General features: G+C 43.6%; 1 protein-coding gene across 1 annotated transcript; it reads right to left on the reverse strand.

The window, feature by feature from the left end:
• Positions 1-11,757: 11,757 nt before the first annotated feature.
• Positions 11,758-12,174, reverse strand: LOC140856018 (subtilisin-like protease SBT1.6). The gene has a single exon (XM_073253204.1). The coding sequence runs from the start codon at positions 12,172-12,174 to the stop codon at positions 11,758-11,760; it is 417 nt and encodes a 138-aa protein (XP_073109305.1).
• Positions 12,175-12,569: the final 395 nt, after the last annotated feature.

Raw genomic sequence — 12,569 nt, forward strand, 5'->3', positions numbered from 1 at the left:
CTACTCTTGTATGTGGATGACATACTTATAGCATGCAAGAGTAGGAAGGTTGTGCAGGATCTAAAGGTATCCTTATCTCGGGAGTTTGAGATGAAGGATTTGGGCCCTGCAAGGAAGATCCTAAGCATGGATATTTTTAGAGACCGAGCCCGGAGGGTGCTGCATCTATCTCAGGGGGGCTACATACAGAAGGTCTTAGAGAGGTTCGGGATGAAGGGAGCAAAGCCGATGGAGCTGCCACTTGCCGGTCACTTCAGACTCTCGAAGACCATGGCACCACAGACTGAGGTGGAGGCTCAGGAGATGGAGATGGTACCTTATGCTTTAGGAGTTGGGAGCTTGATGTATGCGATTGTCTGTTGTAGGCCAGACATCGCTCATGCAGTGAGTCAGGTTAGCAGGTTCATGGCGCAGCCTGGCAGGGAGCACTGGAGAGCTCTGAAGTGGATATTCAGATACCTGGTGGGTTCAGTTGGAGTTGGCATCTGCTACGGACAGCGAGGAGGTGCAGTGGGATACTCTGACATGTCCAGGGAGGCTCAGGGGCTGATTGGCAATTATGTAGATGCAGACTTCGATGGAGATGTGGATACCCAGAGGTCTACGACAGGCTTCATCTTTAGCCTGTATGGAGGTCCTATTTCTTTAAGATCGAGTCTGCAGCCTATCACAGCCCTATCTACTACAAAGGCGGAGTACATCGGGCTGACAGAAGTAGCTAAGGAGGAAATTTGGCTGAAGGGTTTGTTGACGGAGATGGGCCTTACTCAGGAGGCCATTAGAGTGCACTGTGACAGTCAGAGTACACTTCTATTAGCATAAAACTCAGTCTATCATGCAAGGACAAATCACATCGATATTTGGTATCATCAGATCAGGGAGCTTATGGAGGATGGCGAGGTGGAGCTGATAAAGGTACACATCAAGGAGAACCCAGCTGATGCACTTATGAAGGTACTTCCACGGGACAGCTTTCAGAGATGTGTTGAGCTGATTCGGCTGATGGATAGAGTGGAGCTGGTTGAGGTCTTGGAACACCAAGGTGGAGATTGTTGTGATCCAGGTGGTGTGCCCAAGGTCCAGGGGACCAAGGCTAAGGCCAAGGTCCATCATTCATGAGGGCTTCATGGAGGCTTTAGGGCTAGTTGGGCCCTAGGTTGAAAGGCTGTGGGCCTTTCGGGTTCTTGAGGTCTAGGTTATGTGGGCCTCAAGGGACCAACTCTTTATGGGTCAGGTTTGAGCCCAGGATATGTGAGATTAGGTCGAGTCATGGGTGTACATGGGCTTAGATTAACCTAATCTCTTATAGAGTTGGTCAAGGGAGTTTTGGGTTTGGGTCACTTGACCATGTGTTTATATATACATGCACTGTATAGGTTTGATTAAGCCAAGGAATATGAAAAACTCTTTCTCCCAAGTCTCTCTCTCTCTCTCTTCTCCCTCTCTCTCTAGCTATTCTCCATGCCCCAGGAGCAAGAAACCCTAGGGTTTCTTGCCGTCAGGTCCATAGAAGGCAGGAAAAGCAGGGGAGGCGCTAGGGTTTTGAGCCCCTCCCCCTTTGTGCCGCCAACCATATTGCCTCTCCCTCTCTTGCAGCCACCCAAACATCAGGTCCAGGATTTGAAATCTCTTGCTATGAGGTTGGTACAAGTTCTTCTCAGATCTGGAGTTGATCTGAGGTCGTTTGAGGTACGGATGAGATCTTCATCAACAGATCTATAGGAAAAGCTGCAGCAGGACAGATCTGCAAAGTCTGGTTCTATCTACCTTCTTTCCTATCTAGAACATCCCAATTTGAGATCTACAAATTGAAAGACCTCAGTCCAGGCCTGATCTGGTTGGATACCAGATCTTGGATTTTTTAGAGGTGATCTTAGAGGCACTCTTCATCTGGAACGAAAGGCTGACGAAGAAGATAGCAACCAGGCTGATTTCGTCAAGGGCCTTCGATCAAGTCCAGAAGTCTCCAGATTTGTTCATTGCTGGTTCTGCTGCACCCAAGGTCCGTGGGAGGAGCCGGGATCATGCTCCAACAAAAGACTCCATCATAATAAAAGAGTTTGTTAGAAGATATAATCTTGTGATGAAAAAGGCCAAATAACTTTTATTATTGATCAATTCATATACATTTATAATTAGCACAATCATCAAACGATTGACTTTAGGACATAATTTCTAGCACTTTGGTCTCGAGCCATTCGGATCCTTGCTGTGTATGTTAGCTTCAGTAAGTTCAGGTTCACTATTTGAAGTAGGATGTATCTAGATAGAATCTATCAATCTTGATAGAAAAGGAGAAGTCCTATGCGATTCACAAGACTGAGTTCAGAAAATTTTTGACTAACGCAAATATGAATACTAGAAAAGAGTTTCTATGAGATTCACAAATGAACTCAAGTCGAGATAATCTAGCATATGACTAACGATAGGGTCTGACGAGTTCTCCATGACCTTCATCAATTCGGGACTCACGATAGAAGGACTGAATCATACGATAACTATACCTAGAGGTTCATACATTCATTCTACTGAGTTGTCACTATATACTGTTAGGTGTCACTATTGGATTATGAGACTTATCGAGTATTGTCTTGATGATCAATAACCCTCGAAGGATAGAATTAAAAATATTTCAATCCATCGAAAAGAATTTCGATGATATTATAATGGAGATCACAATATATATCACTACCAAATAGAATGAAATCTATGGGGCCACACATTAAGAGATTTAATCTTGAATTTATTAATTAGACTTATGAAGTTCTAATTAGATTAGGATTTATTGAAATTTTATTAGGTTTAAGAGAACCATGCTAGTACATAGTTAAACTTAATTCTTCTCAGAACTTCGATTGGATCAAGTTCATAGTCTTGAACCTAATCTAAATCTATTTGGATTTAGTTGGACACCTAATTATGAGTCCAAGAGGATTGGATTAAGTCAATGAATTGGCTAAATTATCTCCTCATTATCTTCTCATAGTATATGTGAAATTATTGAAAAGAAGGGATGGCGCAATCTTCCTTTTTTTGGCAGGACCAAGGGGCGCCAACCTCTTGGATGGCATGAGGAAGAGAAAGGGGCCCACCCTCTCTCTTGCATTGGCATGGAAGGAGAGAGAGAGAGGGGCTACACCCCCTCTCTTGTGTATGTAAACCCTAAGGGGGCACCAAGTGTTAGCGCCCCATCTACCTGCCCTATATTGCATGGGTCGCTCACTCAGATTGCCTTATCTGACTGGGGCACTTCATATGCTTACCAAAAGAAACTGATATTCTACTAATTAAATCTAATTTTAATAAAAAAAATTAAATTAAAAAGATAAAAATCTTTATGAGATAAGGACATGCCTTTTTAAGTTAATTGGTTCTTGATTTGGATCAAGGATCTATTTAAAGAGAGTCTCTTAGGATTTATGAATTGAATTTTGTGAAACAAAAACTCTCCTCTCTTTTCTCCATGCCACACCCTCTCTCCCTCTTCTCTTTTCATGCCCAAGGGTTAGGCATCCATCCTTCTACATGCTAAGAGTTGAGAACACTTTCCCCTACAATGAGGAATGAAGAGAAAAAGGCTGCAGTTCAAGAGTTGAGTTCGCAGTCAAAATCAAAGAGTTGATCAAGATTCCAAAGGACTAAAATCTTATATAAAGAAGAAGGATCTACAATAAGAAGAAGGATTCAAAATTGATCCCGATGGATACCTGTAGAGGCCGGACACGTGTGCAGCTTGAGGACCTTCAAATCTGAGATCATCGATTGCGGTAAATTTTTACCCACACAAAGATATTGAGATTTGATTTTATCTTTATTTTATTTTTTTAAATTATATGCATGTCTTTATTTTGAAGCTTGGATAGGATTAGATGAGATCTAATGTATGTAGGGTTAAAGGATTTAACTCGATTTATTTTCCACTACGATTGAAAAATTTTAAAATCTTTACATGCATCCTACCCGATATTCTAACACAAGCAACTATGGCTGCCTGATCATGCAAATCTACATGTGGACCATGCATAGACCGCGCATGGACCGTGTGAGGCACACAATGGACCATGCCTCACCCTCTCTTTTGGACCATGCGGTGGTTTGTGCGATGCACTGTGGGTTGCACATGCTGGGCCACACGCGGGCCTGCGCACTGTAGGTGCCAGCAGGCTTGGGCACCCATAGGCTGAGCCTACAGGCCTGTGTGCGGCTGTAGGCCGCACTTGTGGGTTTCCATCTTGGGCTTCACTACAGTGGATTTTTCTACTATAGGTCAAATTTTGAGGTGCCAAAATCCAACATCCTCTATCTAGATTGGTGCCTTTCCCTCCTTCCTTGGGGCCCCCACTATGAAGGTGAAGACCCCTAAGGCATCAGTGCCGGCTATGAACTCCACATGGGCCTTTGGATAGGCTAAGGCCTTGCCTTTGGCCCTGTTCTTTCCTGCGGTACCTTTTTCTCGCACCACAAGCCCCAGGTTGCACCAAATGGGCCTCACAATCACCCGACCCATGTCAAAATTAGGGGGCTGAGCATGTTTGGATTGGGCTGGGCTGAGCCCACACCCCTCGAAAACACCCATCTTCCCTTTGGAAGGCCCCCGCCCACATCATCTGCATGCTGGCCCATCACCATCCCACATCCGAGCTAAGCTAGCAGCCCAAACTGATTGGCCAGCCTGCCCACACCCAGACTCAAGCCTACGCTCTACCCCGCATTGATCTTGGTGCCTCCAGCATCAAATCCAACCATTGATTTGAGCCTGGGTCTGATAGGAGATCTCCGCTGTGTGATCTTGGCTGGTTGACACCAATCATTGAATCCGGCTAATGAGTTAACCCAGTCTGAGCCCATTCGAGTCAACTCCATTCCACTTCGATCCACCTTCAACTTTGACTCAGGGGGCTGAGTTGACTCAGTCCCTTCTTCCTCAGGCCCCCGGTGCTTGCGGCCCAAGCTCCGACTGTCGAACCGCCACCATCCATGGCCCTAAGTGCGGCCCCTCTGAAACCCCTCCTATGTCCTCCAAAACACCTCCCTTCCCGATCGGGCATGCTTACTCCAGTCAGTGCAGATGCCCACACCTGAGGTAGAGGCTATCGAGGTTCTCATAGATGAACCTCTACAAGAAGGGGTCATCCAGGCCCTTGATTAACACCTCCAATCTTGGTGATCGAGAAAGGTCCACCTTCACACACACTCTAGTGTAACCCAGTTGCCTCCATTCTATCATACACTCATCCATCGAGGATAAGTCCCTAGCCAGATGGAGCATCTCACGGAGTGCGGCCTCACCCCAAAACTCCACTGGGAGTCTCGATAGTCAGACCCAAAGCTAGGCCAATCCAATTGCTTGCTCTGATGGTAAGAACCCTAGCCTCCATGGCTCCACTGCCAAAGCTTGCCTACGACAACCCATGGCTGCTAGAGGACCAAATCCCACCCCCCAGCCTCCTTAAAATGGAAGAGTAGGAGGCCCCTCTTGAGCCCGTAGCCCGTCACCTCCCCCTTCAACCCCACTCGCAGCTAGAAACCTCTGGCCACCACATCCACTACCACCCTCTGGCTGAAACTTCTTGTCACCACTGTCGAGGCCGCCCAACACTCTGATACCTCCCTCAGAGATTCCTCTAGGGGCTCGACTATCTCTGGGAACCACCTAATAAGCTTGCTCACCTCCTTCAGTGATGGCTCTGGTGAGAACCAGACAGAGTACCTATATACCACCCTCCTCTAGCTCACTTCCAGTAAGTCTTCCATCTTTGGGACCGCCAAATGGTCCCCCCGCTTGCTCACCATTTCCTCTGGCTCCAATGCATGCTGCAACCCCACCGATCATCGATGATCATGCAAGATAGGGCGCACCAGTAATCTCAAAACACAATCGAGGTCATGATGATCATTATTTGAATGAAAATGGTCATACTTTATCAAAAATATATTTTTCTAGGTTGAAGTTTAGTGATACTAACAATTCAATTATCTAAATTTTAATTATACCAATTTGATCAACAAAGTGAAAAAAACAAACAAAATTAGAAAAATAGGCAAATGGAACCTAGCACCATCTACTCGTGGCTGTCACATAATCATAGGTGGCCCATAAACAATCTACAAACCTAGGATCATCACTATTGAAAAAATGGGATCATTGAAATCTTCATGAAACCTAACTAAAAATCAATCACCCATGTGAATTCGATCATGGAGAAAAAAATTTAAAAAAAAACTTTTTTAATGCCAAGCTACATGCATGGGAGGTTTAGTAGCAATAATCCTCTCTCATTTTCATTAGGCCAAATAAAGAGCAAACCCTAGGAGATGAGGATGGGGAGCATGGCCATGCAAGCCCTCAACAATCATGCAAAACAGATCTCGAGGCCTTCAATCAAGGCTTACGAAATCTGAATATAGGGGCCCTTCTGATCGAAGAATGATCCATGGTATGAGCACTGCAAGCAGCCATCTTCATCAATTTTTTACTCCTATTCAATTACATCAAAAATCTCAAATTTATCTTATAGATTTGAAAAAACAATTCTCAATTTTTTCAACAAATAAAATGAAATTAAAGCAAAGAAGGAAAAAAAGAAGCAAAGAGAGTACAAAAGAGAGATGAAGCAATGGGGGCAACAATGCCAAAGCAAATACTTGTTTTGAAAGTGAAATCATATTTAAGAAACTTAAAGGAGGTGAGGAGGCTAAGGTCAAAGTCCTCGATGAGGGAGATATAGTACAGTGGTCTCTTAATAAGATTTTTCAATGAAGAGGTGGTAAGAGCATTTTTGACAGCATTGAGTCCAGAGAGTTTTTGAAGTTCATTTTGAGAAACAAACTAATTGACTTGGATTTTTTGGGCCTGAGATTCACCTGGTGCAACAATCGCCCAGAGAGAGCCAAAGCTTGGGAGTGCATTGATAGAGTGTTTGCTACCAGTTCTTGGCTCCAGCATATCTTCGGTTACTAGGTTCACCATCTTCCATGGGTCGCTTCCGATCACAGCCTGGTTCTACTCTCCATCGACTCAGATCTTTCATATCAGAGTCTTTCCACTTCAAAAAATTTTGGTTGTCCTATCCTCGTTCGTGGGATATAGTGCGGGATGTTTGGAGGCTTTTGGCGCAAGGAGATATCATGTATCGGGTCATCCATAGACTTGAGCTGATGAGGTGCAAGCTATTGAGATGGAATCAAATTGAAGTGGGGCACATCTTTAGGAGGGTTGAGGAGATTGAGGCCTCGATCTCAGAGTTATAGATGAAGGAGGATAGAGATGGCGATCTCTTTGTGGATGATCTGAGTAGTCATTAGACCAGCCTCTCCCTTCATCATTCCTTATTGAGATAGCATGAGGTGTTTCGATGGTAGAAGTCTAGGATTCAGTGGTTATAAGAGGGGGACAAAAATATAAGATTCTTTCATTAGATGACTGTTATCAGGTGACAAAGAAACCAGATCAAGATGTTAAAGAGTATTGGGGGTTAGTGGATTGACAGTGAGGATGGAGCCAGACAGGAGGTCCTCAATTTTTTCAGATCGAGGTGATCCGTGGACTTAAGGGGTTAGGGGTGTTTTTCGTGACGAACTCCTATCAGCCTAGTTTTGGATGAAGAGAATTCAGCTATGCTAAGTCCGATGGCCAAGGAGGAGATTTGGCGGGCGATCTGGGCTTTGGCTGAGGATAAGCCCCTGGGCCTGATGGATTTTCTTCATTCTTCTTCAAGCACTACTAGCCCATTGTTCGTGATGAGGTGGTGGAGGCTATTCAGATGTTCTTTGCTATAGGACTTATATCAGCTGCTTAGAAGCAAACTTTTATCACTCTCCTTCCAAAGAGATAGGATTTCTGGAAAATGGGTCACTTTCAGCCTATCAGTCTATACACTACTCTTTATAAAATTTGCATCTAGATCTTAGTTGAGAGGATGAAGCTTATTCTACCTCGACTGATCAGTCAAGAGCAGGATGCCTTTGTCAAGGGGTATAACATCTCCGATAATGGATTGATCACACTAGAGTTTGTGCATGATCTCCTCTAAGCTTTTGGCCACCGATGTCTCATGGCCATCAAGCTCTCGACATAGAGCGTGCTTATGATCAGATGAGCTGGGGCTTCCTCTACCAGGCTCTGGAGAGCTTTGAATTCCACAAATATTGGATTAGCTAGATCAGGAGGTGCGTGCATACTCCATCCTATGCCATCTTGATCAACAGTACTCTAACAGACTTCTTTCATTTAATTGTTAGCCTTCTCCAAGGTTGCCCCTTATCTTCGTACTCATTCATTATTTATACTGATGCACTTTTTAGAGCTCTGCAAGTAGAAATCTTTAATCATGCCATCGAGCCCTATATGTTGGCACCAGGGGTCTCGTCGATTTTGCATTTAATTTTTGCAGATGATTGTCTTTTACTCTATCGGACTACTTCTCGAAATGCCATGGTTCTTCATAGGATTCTGGAGGCTTTTTGTGCAACTTCCAACTAGATGGTGAATATTCTCCTAAAGTCTCCAGTCCACTTCAATCTGAAGATCAGGGATCAGTACAGGCAGGTGATTCAGGAACTCCTGGGCATCATGGAGTAAGTCAAGGCCCTTTGATACTTGGGGTTCCTATCATGGGGTAGAGGCTTCGAAGGTCTGACTGCTTGGAGATAGTGGATGCCATCAGAGAGCATTTGGAAGGTTGGCAGTCCAATACCCTCTCAATGATGGCTAGGATTACTTTGGTGAGATCAATTCTCTACACCATCCTACTCTACTTACTGTCCCATACTATATTGCTAAGATCTTCTCTTCTGAAGCTCGAGTAGCTCATCTAGAACTTCTTGTGGGGTTCGCATCGTGGAGGAGCGGTGTTCATCTTTTGGCATGGGATGTGTGTCAGCCAATTAGTGGAGAGGGTCTAGGGGTCTATTCTCTACTGATCCAAAGGGAGGCCTTGATTGTAAGATACACATCATGATTTTTGATTTAGCCTGATGGCCTTTGGAGTTTGATGACGTGAGTCAGCTATGGTCATGGGCCTCTAGAGGGGGCTACCCACATCGATCATTAGAGTTTCTTTCTTTGGAACGAGATGTACTCTCACCTCCCTGACGAGATGGCTCAGACTAGTTGGATGGTGCATGGTGGGTAATCGATTGATGTTGTCTGTGACCAGTGGATGGTTGATACTCTGCTTTCTCACTGGCCTAGCTTCAATCGGAGAGGAGGAGGTGGAATGTATAGGTGGTGAATTAGCTTTTTGGTGGTCAGCTGGTTGAGAGAATTTTGTCCCAACCATTCCCTTACTCCAGTTTTTGGATTCAAGATTGGGAGATCCTTGTGCATAGGATAGTGGCTAGGGACCTATATAATCTCTACTGGGGAGAGTCAATTAGGACTTTAGATGGTTGTTGGATTTGGACACTCTGAGTTCATCCGAGGGCTAGTTTGTTTATCTAAAAGGTCACTTGTAGTTGGCTTCTGACCAGAGCTCTGCTGAGGGCCCATAGGATGGATATTCTCTCTACATGTCCATCTTATGGGTCGAAGGAGGAGATGATTGAGCATGTCCTATTTCTTCGCTCAAAGACAGCCTAGGTATGGCACTTGGCGAACCTCCTTCCTGTACAGATTTTTGAAGGTTGGTCTGATTTAATTTTTTTAGAGTTTTTGTGATAGAGTAGAAAATTTGAAGATATGAGATATGCTAGCATCAGAGCAGCCTATATTGCCTACATACATCTGACTAGCCCAGAACACTAGTATATTTGAGTTAAGATGGTAGCTAGCTAGAATTGTGTTTGAGAGGCCTTTATCTAAGGCAGCTGAGATTATGGATATATTTGCAGTCAAGGTCAATCCTGAAGATTCGAGACACCTGAGATCCCATCTCTACTCTTGCAGCACCCCACAGGGTTTATATCACTTGGGAGCCCCCATGCTTGATTTTCCTTAAAATCAATTTTGATGACAGTATAACTAGTGACAATAGTGGTGCAGGCTTCGTGATTAGAAGCCCAAACTCTAGATTCATTATGAATGGTGGGATCCATGTATTTAGAACCTCCATTCTCGATGAAGAGATTCAAGCCATATGAGACGGCATCTCCTTCGCACACCTGATACTTAGAGCTGATCGGTTAGCACTAAAGGGTAATTCGATTATGATAGTGAACTTTATCCATGGGCGAAAGGGTGCTGCTTCCTCTAATCTATTGGTCCAGAACATCTAATGTCTGCTTATGGAGTATGTTTCCATTGACATCGAACATGTCTATCAAGAGGTGAACTTCATGGTCGATTGGATTGCAAGTTTTGTAGCTGATCATTCTAGAGGATACAACTAAACTGATATGTCTCTTTTGCCAATGTTGTTTTGAAAAATCTTTCTTTTGGACCTTTTGGATTGTATTCATACCTATTGTATATAAATTTTTGGTCTTACCTAGAAAAAAACAAGGAAGACAAAGAGGAAAACATCCTCTTCCTCATTACATGATAACTATGAACAAATGATGTGACTCAATTTTTCTCTTTATTGATCAAATTGATGCAACTAAAATTTTGATAACTAGATTGTTGGTATCCTTAAACTTTAATATACAAAAATATATTTTTTATTTAGATAAAAACAAACATTCATTGATTACTCTATATTATAATATAATATTCTTACCTCATATTATACAATACATCACATTACAAATATACTAACAAGTAGAATCTTTTATATATTATATTATGTTATATTATATTATATTATATTATATTATATTATGTTATATTATAATATTATAAATATAGCATAATATTGTAATAAATATATATTGATTATATGATGATAATGATATGATAATACGAATACCCTCCAGATTGAGTAGTGCAAATGCAGATGATAACTAGAAGTGGCAACTGGATCGGATTGGATATAAATGAGTCAAACCAAAAAAATCTAAACATGAACAATTAAACCCAACCTATTTATTAAAGAGTTTAAGTTTTGAAATCCGAACCCATCTTATTTAATAAACAAGTTATTTGATCCAACGCATTTAACCCCTTTACCCGAGTCAACCGAATCCACTCATTTAAAAAAAAAATAAATCGAAAAGTATTTTCTGCTCCAATCCGATAACCTGCATCGTTGTCGAGCCTCTCCGACAGCCTTGACGTTGCTTGCCGCTTTCCTATTCTCAACTCTGCTCTAAGGCAGTCCAGCTTAATCACCTCTCTACCCTTGACCACTCTCTACCCTTGTGACCTTCGGCCATGACTCCTCTCCCGACCGCGACTCCGCACCCTCATCCTCGACCTCATATCTTTATCGACCTTTTTAGCCACATTCACTATCACTATCTCTTCGCCATGTCTTTCTCGGCATTCTCTCCACAGACCCTCATCCCCAGCCTCTCCCAACGAAAAACAAAAGAAGAACAAGAAAGAGACTCAAAGATGAAAAAGAGAGGAGAGAGAGAGATGGAAGTAGGAAATGAGAGAGAGAGATGAAGTGAAGAACAAGAAATCCTAAATTGGGTGCTAGTAGTGGGATGATTTCAATAGTCAATGGTTAATCAGATTGCTGGACCGGATCATATTTTGTCAATCCTAAAGATAACACCCTCAATGCAAGCAAAGGGCCAATTATTTCTGGGTTAATTACATAAAAACTTTTATATTTTTTGAAGATTTTCGATTTTAGCATAAACTTTTAACTTTTACAATCAAGTATATGTACTATCTAATTTATTACAATGTTGGTCTATCGTTAGTCAGTATCAAAGTTTATCGTTAAGATGCTGATGTGTCATGTACAGTGTCGACCTCCTGAGTGATGTGTCATCCTTCAAAAAAGGAGAGAGAAGTTTTGAGGAGAGGAAGGCCATCGTGGCCGTGGGGTTAGCGGTAGAGGAGGCATAGGCCTTGATGGCATCACCTTCATCGGAGCCGACGGCACAGGCGGACAGCATGTGGGTGTCGGCGACCAAACCCTCGCTGTTTGAGTTACCATTGGCGAGGACCATCGTAGCACCACCGGCATCTTTGACGACCATCCCCTTGGCCACGCAAGGGCTACTATCGTGGTCGCAGATCACGATCTTTCCGTTCACCAGCTTAGGATCCAAAGATTTCTCTATGCAGAGGGAGGCAGAGAGGCCGCTAGACTGGCCCGGGTACACCAAAGGGAGCATCATGCCCACAAAGGGCTTGCTGGAGTAGAGTGCCGACGATCAATAGTGTCAGCACCTATGGTGATGAGCTAGGAGGTGAGATTGGTGACGAACATGGGGCTAGGGCCATCATCGTCGATGGAGGAGGAAACGAAAACCCCTTTAGAGATGACACCGTAGGATTCGACAGCGATGGGATCGAGATAGTAGAGGGCGATGACTCCATCATCGCTGCCAATGGAGACGAAGATGACGTCGACACTGTCGGCAACGATATGGTCAAAGCCAGTGAGGATGTCGAAGTTAAGGCAGCCAGTGCTTTTCTAGCAGACTTTGTAGGTGGCGATGCAGGCCTTGAGAGCGATGTCCGTGGCGTAGCCGGCCATGCTGGCTTGGAAGGTGTGGTGACTGGCCGTAGT

The sequence above is a fragment of the Elaeis guineensis genome, chromosome 1 (assembly GCF_000442705.2).
Source record: "Elaeis guineensis isolate ETL-2024a chromosome 1, EG11, whole genome shotgun sequence".
Taxonomy (NCBI): domain Eukaryota; kingdom Viridiplantae; phylum Streptophyta; class Magnoliopsida; order Arecales; family Arecaceae; genus Elaeis; species Elaeis guineensis.